This window comes from Nyctereutes procyonoides, unplaced genomic scaffold (genome assembly GCF_905146905.1).
Source record: "Nyctereutes procyonoides isolate TBG_1078 unplaced genomic scaffold, NYPRO_anot_genome, whole genome shotgun sequence".
Taxonomy (NCBI): domain Eukaryota; kingdom Metazoa; phylum Chordata; class Mammalia; order Carnivora; family Canidae; genus Nyctereutes; species Nyctereutes procyonoides.
This window is the reverse complement of record NW_026575044.1, coordinates 26,427,343-26,440,121: the sequence shown is the minus strand read 5'-3', so window position 1 is coordinate 26,440,121 and position 12,779 is coordinate 26,427,343. Positions and strand designations below refer to the sequence as shown.

At 43.0% G+C, this 12,779-nt stretch overlaps 1 protein-coding gene across 15 annotated transcripts in view; it reads left to right on the top strand.

Annotated features, from left to right (window-relative positions):
* FHOD3 (formin homology 2 domain containing 3) overlaps window positions 1-12,779 on the top strand; it is a 463,903-nt gene that overhangs the window by 338,221 nt on the left and 112,903 nt on the right. For 8 of the 15 annotated variants that reach the window (XM_055324579.1, XM_055324580.1, XM_055324582.1 and 5 more), the window contains 3 exons: window positions 5,097-5,189; window positions 8,009-8,350; window positions 8,777-8,848. The exons of 4 other annotated variants lie outside the window; for them this stretch is intronic. In XM_055324579.1, the coding sequence (XP_055180554.1) occupies window positions 5,097-5,189; window positions 8,009-8,350; window positions 8,777-8,848 (507 nt within the window). The remainder of the gene's footprint in view (window positions 1-5,096; window positions 5,190-8,008; window positions 8,351-8,776; window positions 8,849-12,779) is intronic. 3 more of the 15 variants (XM_055324590.1, XM_055324576.1, XM_055324583.1) reach the window with 2 other exon arrangements.

Sequence of the window (12,779 nt, the reverse complement as noted above, 5' to 3'; positions counted from 1 at the left end):
GTGCAGGATCAGAAGATGTTTAGCCTAAAGAGAGTACAGTTTGGGATGTAGGTCTGGATTGTGATCTTCAGACATCTGTGGGGCAGCTATGTAGAAGAGAGACGGATCAAAAAGAGCTTACACAGGCAGAAGTTATAAATGGAAGTGTTGCTGTCTGTCAGTGGTATGGAATGCTGTGTCTTGTTTTTTAGGACATCAAGCAGAGTTCTGAATGTCCACTGGTGGGAGATATTAGAGATTTCCTAAGGGGGCCCAAAAGGCAGTGTTGATGTTGATAATGATGGCCCATAACTAAAACAAACTTATTTGTCTACCAAGTGCCAAGCCTTTTCAAAGTGCTTTTACATATGAATACAACCCTCCCACAAGGTGTAGTTACTGTTGTATCACATGTAGGGATGAGGAACAAGGGGATCCAAGATCACACAGCAGTAGGTGGTGTAGCTGGAGTACAACCCAGGCAGCCTGGCTCTGAGCATCTCCAACTCTAGTAGACTTTGCTTCTGATGACTTTACCTCCTGGGGGAGCCAGTAAAATAAAAATATTTTGGAGGGAGAGACTCCATATTTTGTTTTAAAGAAGAGAGGCCCATTGGTTGTCAGGATAGACGGCATTCTTGGTAGACCAGAAGTAATAGCATCTGCAAATTCCCACTCAAGCTGAGTGAAGGTGGTAGCATCGGGCTGAAGATTGAAGGAACAGTTTCATCTGGGCTGCTATTGGAGCAGGTGGGAGAAAAAAAGGACTAAGGCTGATAAAGGGTGATGTGTGAGCGAAAGCGATCCCAGTCTCAGAAGGACAGACTAGGTATGTGAGTTTGCGTCTGGTAGCATTACAGGAGGAATGCTGCCCTCACCATTCCCCTGACCTCCTTGTTTGTGACAGAGGCACCCTTCAATCCAGGTAAGGGGCATTTAATCATTGTGTTTTGCCAATGTTTCTCTCTCCCTTTTTCCTTTACATCTGATCAGTCACCAAGTTCAGCCAACTCTGCTTTAATCTTTTTCAGATATATCACTACTTCCTTTGTTCTTAAAGTTGTCACCTTCTCTGCTCTGATTCTTTATGAGGTTTGCATAACTTTGACTCCAAAACCTGACAAATGCATTATAAGAAAGAGAAATTCTGATCAATTTTTCCAGAAGATGTGGGAAAAAAATTCATGATAAAATATTAACAAATAGAACCCAGCTGTATATAAAAAGAATAATGCAGCAAAGTTGGATTTATTCCGGGTATGCAAGGTTTAATACAAGTTTAATATTTTAAAAAAGCAGACTTTGTAATTCATTGTTAATAGAAAAAGGGGAAAAACATAAGATTATCTTTTTAAATGAAAAAAAAAAAAGAAACCTTTGACAGAATCCAACATTCATTTATGATAAAAATTCTTAGCAAACAAGGAAACTTTAATCTGGTAAAGAATATCCACACAAAATTATGGCAAATCTCATACATTCCCCTGATATTTGGAAAAATAAAGGAATACTTAAATTCATCACTTCAATTTAATATCATACTGGCGTTTGTAGCCAGTGTAATAAGGCAAGGACGGCATGAGAATTTGAAAGCAAAAAACAACAATCATTACTTACAGATGATGTGATTATCTACATAGGAAATCTAAAAGAATCAGTGTAAGAAGTATTACAATTAATAAATTTAGAAAAGTTGGTAGGTCCAAGGTAAATTTTAAAAAAAATTCACCACAAACAAATAGAAAATGAAGTTTAGAAATTGCTAAATGTAACATAGCATCAAAATTTATGCCTAGAAAAAAATTTAACAAAAGATATGTAAAATCTCTACTGAAAAGTTTCCACAGGATTAAGAGATATTAAAGAAGGTTGGAAAAAGATTAGATTTAAATAAGATTATCCCAGACCATGGGATAATCCATGGTTTGAAAGACTCAGTATGTAGATGTCAATTCTGAAGTCGTGTATAAAGGAATGTTGTTCTGCAAATTTGTATATAAATTTAATATAATCCCAAACAGTAGTCCAGCATGATTTTTATGGAAATTGACAGGTTGATTGAAAATTCTCATAGAGGTCCATTTCTGTTAGGAAGGACGTTAGGTTTGAGGTAGGTGTTAAGGAGAATAACAACCATGACTTCAAGTGCTTTGATGAAACCTCAGATGCGAGGCCTTCTGGCCAAGCGTCTGCGATTTCATAACATTGGAGCCTTCGCTGTATCCCTGGGGGTTGCAGCTTTCTATAAGTTTGCTGTGGCTGAACCAAGAAAGAAAGCATATGTAGATTTCTAAAGAAATTATGATTCCATGAAAGATTTTGAGGAGATGAAGAAAGCTGGTATCTTTCAGAGTGCAAAGAGAATTTAGAATATAAAGAATTTCTTTGGGTTGCATTTCACTGAAGCTTGTCACTGACTGTCCTGTGTTCCTGAGCTATGAAACACGAACCCTGGGTTATGGAATAGTTTCTCTTAATAAACAACTAAAAACTAAAAAAAAAATTCTCATAGAAATGCAAAGGGTCAGGGACTTATTAACGCTATACAATGTCAAGATCTGCCATAAAACTACAGTAAGTTAGGTAGCAAGGTATTCACACATTGAAAATTCCTCTTTGGTAAGAAAAAGTTCCATAACCCATAGGTATTTACCTGATTTATGATAATAATGATATTAAAGTAGGGAAAAGAATGACCTCTTTACTAAATGATTCTGGGCCAGTTGTATATCCATATAGAGGAACAATATGTCTAACACCTATCTCACATGATATACAAAAATCAATTCTGGATGAATTACAAGTATAAACATGAAAGGTGTAATAAGCTATGAGAAGGGTACATAAGAGAATGCCTTTAAGACCCTGGTATAGGCAAAATATTGTAAAAACAGGACACAAAGGGCACTAACTCACAAAGAAAAAAGAGAAATAGGACTTTTTTATGATTAAGAACTTTCATTTATTAAAAGATACCATAAAATGAATCCAAAAACAACCCGCAGAGAGGGAAAAGAGTCTTGTAACTTGTTAAGTATGGCAAGAGACTTGTACCCAAGTTATATAAAGAATTTCTACAAATCAAAAAGAAAAATACAACCTGAACAATGGGCAAAGTACTTATACTTCAAAAAGAGGTAATCTAAATGGAGGACACCTAACCATATGACAAAAGTGCCCAGCTTCACGAGTCATCAGGAAAGCAAACTAAAACCACAATGAGATGTCACCACAGCCAGATTAGGTGACCAAAATGAAATAGACAAAAAACACCAAATTTTGGCAAGGATGCGGGACAGGCAGGATGCTCATCTACTACTTATGGGAATGTACATCTTAAAAAATTGCTCAACGGTTTCTAATAAAGATGAACCCAAGCATATATGACCCAGAAATGCCATTCCTAGATACATACTGCATAGTAAGATATACACATAGTCGATGAGAGACATGTATGACAATGCTCATCATAGCCCTATTCAAAATCACCCCAAACTGAGAAGTGCCTCGTTTATCAACAATAGACTGGGTAACTAAATTGTGGTCTTTTTACAAGGGAGTATTATATAACAACAAGAATGAATGATCTTCAGTGGCATCTAACGTAGATGAACCTCACAAATGTTATGGTGGACAAGAGAAGCTGGACATGGTGTGATTTCTTCTAGACAGAAGAAAAACAGACCCGGCTAATCTCTGCTATTTGAAGTGAGGTATAGGGAAGGGAAGCAATTGGAAGGGAGTACAAAGGGAGTCCTGGTTATAGGGATGTGTTTATTTTGTGAAACTTCAGTGATTCATGTACTTTTCTGAATATACTTTATATTCCAGTAAAAAGAGAAAACACAAGCAAAGGACAATGGGAGCAAAGAAATTAAAGATCTTGGCAAAATGGTGCCTGGGGTGGGAGATGGTACATTCATTGGTACTCAGGGCAAGAAGGAGCTGGCAGCGTTGAGAAGGTAGAGGATGGACACAAAGAGATGGCAGTGGAGTTCTGGTGGGAGGAGAGGAATGAGAGCTGGGGGTGAGGGGGGTTTGTGGCCAGGGATGGGAAGGTAGGGTTTTTGGAAAGATTTCCAAGGTGGACTGGTTCTGTGTGATGGTGAGGCCCAGAGTGTGATGGGCTGAAGTGAAAAAAGGTGAAGGTCACTGGAGTTCAAGAACACAAGGGATCAAGAAGTCCACAGGGTGTGGGGTAGGTGTTCCATGTAGACAGTGACACAAGTCAGTTGTTGACAGGGCTCAGAGCCCAAAGGAAGGTAATGATTCAGTTATCAAAGTCTGTACCCATGTAGCTGCCAGGAAAAAACCCAAATTAAGCTGTCTTAAGCGAAAGTGAGAATTTATTATTGGCCATTAGTGAAAGGCGAGGGTAGAGCTTCAAAAGTGCTGGATCCAAGTATTAAAATTGTTGTGGGATTACCCCCCTTGCCCTCACCCAACTCTACTCTCCTTGGATTGCTTTTGGTCACAGGCAGGCTTCCTCCACTAGTAGCTACACACTTAGGGTGCCCTTACAGTGACTCATCCCTGAGGGCTCTAGGAGAAATCCCAGGGGTGACACTGTAGACTACCAGGACCACGTGTCCATTCTTGAAGTGGGAGTGGATCAGTCGCCTGCACCACGTTTACCGGGAAAGAGAATGTAAAAACCATGTGTTCCCCATGGGGGTAAGTGCTGGATTGGTCTGACCCTCAGTCGTTTCTAACTGAGAGGGGTGCAGCGAAGTGGGGGCTCTATGCTTTCTGCAGGAGCTGGACATCGCCGAGAGCATTCGCTGCATGATTCTGGGTGGAGGAGGCCAGCCATCACAGAGGCCTGCCCAAGGCCAGGAGCTGCTCTGAATCCCATCTGAGGGGTGCAGGGCAGTGGCCACCAGCCAACTTGACAGAGAAACTTGGCCCGTGCGGGGTTATTGTATCTCTACCCACATTCGAGTTTCCTCACCTCAGAACTTTCTCCTCTCTCCTAACAGACTGAGTGTGTTCTTTTCATTTCAGCCAGCTGGAGTGTGTCATTGTGTTCTGTTTTTTGCTCATCTTCCTGTTTGTAACGTTTATCTCGTTTTTCCATCTTGTCTCTGTGCATTTCTCTTTTCCTGGCCTTGTCTTAGGGAAGAGGAGGAGGAGGAAGAGGAGCAGCCAGTCACGGAGCCCAATTCAGAGGAAGAGAGAGAGGACGATGCCCCCTGTCAGGGCAAGGACAGGTACCGAGCCTGGACCCTCCCAGGCTCTCACTAATAGCCCGAGGTTCCTTCCGGTTAGATAGTTTGCAGCCACCTTTCAGAAATCTCCTTTCCTCACTGGCTCCCACTGGCAAATCTTTACCCTGAACACAGAGCCACACAGTGACTGGTTTTGAAGAAATCACTGAGCACGTGTTGGTTAGAGAACTGCACTTCCCCTTCCTTACCATGCTTTACAGAAAAATCACGTAGCTGGCTTTCTCCCTGCTGTTCCCTTCCTCCTTAGTGTTCTGGCTTAGATGGGCAGTGACTAGAAGGGTGTTCACATCTGCTCAGAAAATGTTATTAACCCTTTCAGCATTGTCGGAAGGATAATTGCATGTATCCCCTTCTTCCTATTAATTTTACCAATGTAATGGCTGCTAAAATGTGTGGGTAAATGACTGCATTAATTATGTGGGTTTGTTTTTTTATCCAAGTATTTGGACAGGAGTCCGTTTCACCCGATGCAACCTAGAAAAATTTCCCATTATCTGTTTTCACACCGAGAATAAGTAACACAATTCTACAACCTTTTGAGGGAGTGTCTTCTGTCTTCTGCTCATGCTTTCTGTCTTCAGGCAGTGTTAACAGATATAGGCTCCTGGCATTTATTTTTTGATTTTATAGATTCCCAAAATAATGTATTTATAAAAAATAAAAATTGACCACAGTTAATTTCATGTTCTAATATTCAAAAGTTGAATTTTTTTTCATTTAACTGATTACCACAGCCAATTGACATTTTTACTGTTTTTCCACAAATAAGCAAAAATCAAAGAGGTCTTGGATAAATTAGGGTAAAAAATTCTTTCTTATGAACTTCAAAGTCAACGTGATTCTTTGCTGCCTGGCCTCTTTCCCCAGACACCAGTGGCATAAAAGTGGTCCATTTGGATGCACCGACACACCCACAGCTCCCAGGGGCCATGGAATCCCATCTAATCTGAGAAACTAGTGATTATTTCCCTGCTTTGGAAATGTCAGGGAAGAAGCCAACAGGGTGCGGTGTGGAGAGAAGAAAAGAATGACCTGGTGACAAAGAGTGAGCCATGTGTGTCAGAATGAGGGGGAGAAAGGTGGAGAAAGGTTGTCATTAGCCAGAGCCCCTCACCTACGTGGAACTGCTGATGCCTGGGGGTAAAGATAATCAGCTAGGTGTGCTCTGAAGAGGGAGGAAGTTTCCTTGATAGTCACACATTAGGTTGAAAATTAGCCGCAGGAGATCATGTAGACCCTCAAAGAACACACTGGTTTGGCTCCGTATGTGCTTAAATGTACACGTTCTGTCCCACCCACACAATCATCACTCCCAGACCCCCTCTCCACCCCCCCCCCCCCACCCGCTACTCTCATGGTATATAGCACCTAGGAACATGATAGAAGAAGCTGGCTGGAAAGGGCAACCTTTGAAGCATCCCTCTTGATGTTGTATTGTCGTTTCATTTATATAAGGTTGTTATTTACACAGGTAGGTGGTGGCTTATTGCTCTGAAGGCTCTTTTTTCCTATATGACCTGATGCTGGAGGCATCCTTGATCAAACTACTGTTAGGCTTTCCCGTTTTAGGAAATAAAGTTGTGCATGTTGAACACTGGGGCTTGGTCTTGAACACTGAGGTACTCCTGAACATTGAACTGGATGTATTTATTCCTTGGCATAATCTGATCATACCTTAAAGTGATGAGAAAGATGCTGCTTACTTCTCTTGGGTTGGTGTCTTCCACTGCTTGTTCTGCCTACTGGCTGCTGCTTTGTTGTGTGCATGCCACGTGTGCCCACTGTGTGTGCATGCCACGTGTGGCAGGCCTGGGCTGGGCACTGTGGCGAGGTCTCATCTCATCCTCCCATCAAGCCAGGGGAACTGGTATGTCCCTGCCCTGCTATACAGATGGAGCTCGGAATTTGAGGTAGAAAAGAAAATCGTTCACCTCCCATTCCCAAATGGGCATACTGGAGAGTCAAATTCTCTGGGAGAGGGACCATGGTTTTTGAAAAATGCAGAGTTTAATAGATTTTTCAGGTTCCAAGAGTGTATGTCAAAAGATCTAAGTGGTCCAAATCCAAACCTGTGAAGATGGAAAAGTTTTAAAACTGTGGCAGGACTGGGCTGCTGAAGGAGTCCAGATGTCTAGGGCATAGTCGTAGAGGTGGGTTGTGGAAAAAGTGTGAAGTGGGTAAAATTTAACTCTTATTTATTTAACATTTATTTAAATTTATTGTTATTTATTCATTATTTACATATTATTTACCTAACATTTTATTTTCTGGCGGTTTGCATTGCTTGCTGGCATCTCTTCTCCTTTGTCCTTTTCCATACCTTGCTTTTGAGAAAGCACCTGAAAGCAGGTACCTAAAGGCTATGAGGCTTGGGGGATACCGTTTCGTCAAGGCTGGGCTTTATAGGAGGAGGACAGAACCTTGATTTGATCAAAAGAAAGAAATGAAGTTCCAACTTTGGAAATTTAGGGGCCAGTACAGTCAGTGGGGGAGAAACGGGGGAGGCTGGGAGCTGCTGAAGAAGAGCTCTGGGGGCTCCCGAGTACCGAGGCCAGCCTGGTTCTTGGGAATGTTCCTTGATTTTGGCAAGTCTTTTACTCCAGATTGACAAGCCCAGGGTGCGAGGATTGTTGGGCAAACCAAAGCTTCTAGTGATGGGCTTTTATGCTGCAGTTCAAGAAACCTAGCTGGACCCTGGAGTTAAGTGGCCATAACGGTAGTGGGGTTTCTGTGTCTTTTTCTCCTTCCTAATCTCTGCTTCCCTTTCCTTCCCCCACTTCCCTTCTTCCCCACTGGGTCAGCAGAGAGGCCGGACCTGCCTCGGAGCAGAGCCCTGCAGGAGAGGATGCTGCTCCTGAGAGATCCACCCTGTTGAGTGCCACCTCACAGGGAAAGTGGCTTCCAGCCAGCACGATGGCAGTGGGGAGCCCCTTGCACGGCTCTGGGCCTGCCCGCCTGTCACCGCCCCTGCCCCCTGCCTCTGCCTCCCGGCCCTCTGCCGTGCCTGGGCCCCTGAAGGCATCATCGACCATAGAAAAGCTGCCCTATGTGCCCCACAGCCCTTTCCACCTCTTCTCCTACGACTTTGAGGACTCGCCCTTGTCCACCAAGGAAAAGGAGTCTGAGTCCCAGAAGGAAAGCAGGTAGATCCAGGCCCCAACCCCCTGGAGGCCTGTGTGAGTTTAATCTAGGGAAGAAGACCCAGCATGTTGACTGTACCCTCCCATCCGGCTTGCCTTCTGCTGTGTTTGTGTGGAGTCCGGTCCAAGCAGGGGGCAGTTGAGGCCTAACCGAACTCTCCAACTACTAACTAACTAATTACCAGTATTTAGGCAAGAGACAGAAGAGAACTGTCATCTGTTTGAATCAAAGAGCTCTTCTGTTACAATATGATTACTAAAAATAGATGTTTAAGCATACCGTTTTAAACAATATGCATGGCCTGACAAAATCTAGACATTTTGCACCTACCCGTGTGGCGGGGGTCTTGTTTGACCTGCGGAATGCAGCGGAGTGTTCTGCTGTCTGTCCATGCAGTGGTTTCAGTGGAACTTTCCTTCCCTTAACAGTCCTGATTCTCCCCACTTGAGCGCCTATTCTGCCTCTGAACCTTACAACTTCCGGTCTTTCTCTTCCAATAGGTGGGTATCTTTATTTTCTTTCCCTTTTCTTTTTTCAAAAGATTTTATTTATTTATTCATGAGAGACAGAGAGAGAGAGAGAGAGAGAGAGAGAGGCAGAGACACAGACAGAGGGAGAAGCAGGCTCCATGCAAGGATCCTGATGTGGGACTGGATCCCAGCACCCCGGGATCATGCCCAGAGCCGAAGACAGATGCTCAACTGCTGGGCCACTCAGGCGTCCCTCTTTCCCTTTTCTATAGCTTTCTGTTTTTATTCTAATGTCTGCATTTTTTTCTTTCAAAGACTCCTTGTAGCTCCCCATGAGATGGCAAGCAGTTGCAGTGTGAGTCCCTTCGTAGGCGTTCATGCAACTACATTATTTAAGTGTGAGCACTACAATAATTCAGGTAGAAATTGGAGAGAGGAGCAGAGGGAAGGAGGTGTGCAAATCCAAACTGCACAAGGAATCTTTAACAGAGGCTTGTCACGTGCCTGTGTGCCTGCCTTCCACTGTTGCCTGGGTTGGGGGTTCTCTGCAGAGTGAGGAATGGGAAATAGAGGGTTGGAATATTTTGAACAATCCATTATCTGAAATCACTGATTGATAATATGGATGGCCACTCCCATCTTAGAGTAATAATCGTTGAGAACATTGATCTTATCTATTTATTTATTATGAGTCAGGCCCTCTACTTGCCATGAAATTAGCATCCTAAAGTATTACTTCATGCTAAGAGGTAGGTTCTGTTATTAGCTGTTATTTACATGAGGAAACAGGCACAAAGACCTAGGGAAGTAGAGAGTGCTTTCCACCCCAAGCATCCTGCTCCAGGTTCTGGTCCTAACTTGTATGTTGTACAGGCCCCTCTTTTAGGCAGTCTGTCTCTCTCCTTCCTGGGGTCATCTACACAATAGCTTCAAACACCAGGCCCGAACCATGGCTGCTCCCTGCTAGGGGTTCTTCAGGCAAGTCCTCCTCAACAAAACACTTTTGTCAGAGCCCATGTTTGGGGGACTCGCGGCCTGGGTGCTCAGCAAGAAGTTACGTCTTGCTTTGAATAAAAGCATAGAGGAGCCAGACTCGAAAAACAGCTCTTGCACACCACAAAGAATAGGTCTTGCATACCAGTTGCAACGAGTATCAGACGTTCCATCTAATAAATAGAAGAATTAATCTAGAACTCTGATCATCAACCTTTCTGCTTACATAAAACCTAAGAATGTTTTGAAACTTCCCTCAAAATTTTATTAAAGATTTATGTATTTATTTTGAGACAGAGAGGGAAAAGAGCATGCACATGTGGAGATGGGGAGAGGCACAAAGGGAGAGAATCTTCCAGCAGACCTCCTATTGATCAGGGAGTCCAAGTCAAGGCTCAATCCTAGGACCCTGAGATCATGACCTGAGCTGAAACCAAGAGTCGATGCTTAACCAAATGAGCCACCTATTACCCCATATTTCCCTCAGAGTTTTAAACAGCCTAAGGACCACCTGAGTGGCTCAGTGGTTGAGTGTCTGCCTTTGGCTGAGTTCGTGATCCTGGGGTCCTGGGATCCAGTCCTGCGTCGGGTTCCCTACAAGGAGCCTGCTTCTCCCTCTGCCTATGTTTCTGCCTCTCTCTGTGTGTGTCTTATGAATAAATAAATAAAATCTTTTTTTTTTGAATTTTTATTTATTTATGATAGTCACAGAGAGAGAGAGAGAGAGAGAGAGGCAGAGACAGAAACAGGCTCCATGCACCAGGAGCCCGATGTGGGATTCGATCCCGGGTCTCCAGGATCGCGCCCCGGGCCAAAGGCAGGCGCCAAACCGCTGCGCCACCCAGGGATCCCAAAATAAAATCTTAAAAAAAAATCAAACAGCCTATCTAAAGTTTTTTGTTAGGAGTTTAAAGAGTTGTAAAAGATGTAATTTATCTATCATATGTGCTTCAAATTCATTTTTGTCAGAACCTTGGGGTTTCAGATTTAAACAATAAGATTCTAGGAAACACCTACATATGCCTGATTGACAAAACCTGTCCTCAGACAAATGAGACTGAATTTCCATCAGAAAAAGTCTGACATCATATTTCAATTCAAATATGCCCATGTCCCTGTGACAGCCATCTCACTTCTAGAAATGAGAAGCAAAACTTGACAGGCAGTCAAGTATTTTCCCTAGAAGTGGAAGGAAATCATGGAAGGGGAGGCAGGAGAGCAGAACTTGGAGACCCTATGAGTGGCCACAGGCAGACCCATTTTAAGAAGAGAGCAGATACAGAACTTGTGGCTTTGAATGTCATTTCCTCTCATTTCCAGGATGGCTTCGTATGCCTGCAGGAGTGTGTGAGCTCCACTTTGAACACCATCAAACTATAAGTTCTCTATGAGTCTCTTCTAGGTCTAAAATTGTGGGCTTACTGGATCTTTCACATGATTTTTTATGGAGCACATCCAACACGGCTCTTACGTCTCCAAGAGCATTATCTCTGTGCAAGTTAAGAGCTGTACATTTGACTGGAATAGAAATAACTTGGCAACCTCTTCTTTCCCAGCAGGGTGGTGTTAGCCCATGATGGTGATTCTGGACTTTCTGGTGATGGTCTTCCAGCCTCTGATGGGGCCTTCCTGGGCCCAGGTTCCTCCCGCTTGGTCTTGCTTATAGTCCTGGGGGATGGGAGGAATAGAAACATTTATGTCGCTGGAATCAATATACACATAAATTAAGAAAAACAGCTTCATGCTTGTACATAAGGATTGTCTTATATTTAAGTGAGAGATTTTTACAATGTTTAATCATTTGACAGGAATTTGAATGCTGTATAAATATTGTTTGTACCTATTAATTTTCTCATATTCACTCACTGTGGTTTTCATGGAGTCTGTACAGCTCAGTGGCTGATGGCAACTGAGCCCATTAGAGTAGATAACCAACCAGTTAGTCAGTGTAAAGAACCAAAGGAAAAAAAGTACAGTGAACTGAGTGAATTGTATGATCCAGTTTGTTTGGCTGAAATTAAGAGGCAAAACTGAACAGACTGTGAGGTATGTGGATTAATTGCTCAGCCATTAGAAAAACCAAAGCGGGGGAATATATGTTATGCTTGTTTTCATTTCCATCATATCATTTAAACTCAATTTTAATAAAATAATCCAGTTAAAACATTCTACAAGATGTCCACATTAGGTCAGAAGGGGATTGTTTTAGATGCTTGCTGGGTGATACAGGTCTGAAGCCTGGGCACCGGGCCTTGGCTCCCTGAGGATTCAGAGATCCTGATGGCAGCCTCCTTCCCTGCCCACATCACAGTGCCCTCTGCCCACTTCTCTTCCTCATCTTCGCTCCTGAGCTTTTTTTTTTCCCTTTCTCTGCTGCTTCCTTTCTTTCTATGTTCTTATCCTTTGCTTTTCTGCCTTCTCCATGCCCTATGGTTTGGGAGCACTCTCAAAAAATCAAACCAACCCTCCCATGGAGAAGCAGTTAAACTGTTAGACATATAGCCATGTTGGGTTTTTATTTTTAATTTTATTTTTTTATTCTTTAAAAAGATTTTATTCATTTATTTGACAGAAAGAACAAGCGAGCCCAAGCAAGGGGAGGAGTAGAGGGAGAGGCAGAAGCAGACACCCCACTAAGCAGGGAGCCTGATGCGGGGCTCGACCCTAGGACCCTGGGGTTATAACCCGAGCCAAAGGCAGACACTTAACCAACTGAGTCACCCAGGCACCTGCATATTGGGTTTTTCAAAGAGAAAAGAAAAGGAATGCCCAGAAACCAAGTCCCATGAAGGTGATGTGCTGAGGAGGACGATGGGATAAAGACTCGTGATCTGAGTCTTCATCTGCCTGGTGGCATGCCTAAGTGTTAAGCACGGGCCTGACATGTGATACCAAGAAAACACAAAGAGCAGACTTAGCCGCACAGGATAGATGTGGAGTAATACAAATATTTTATTTCTCATTGTAT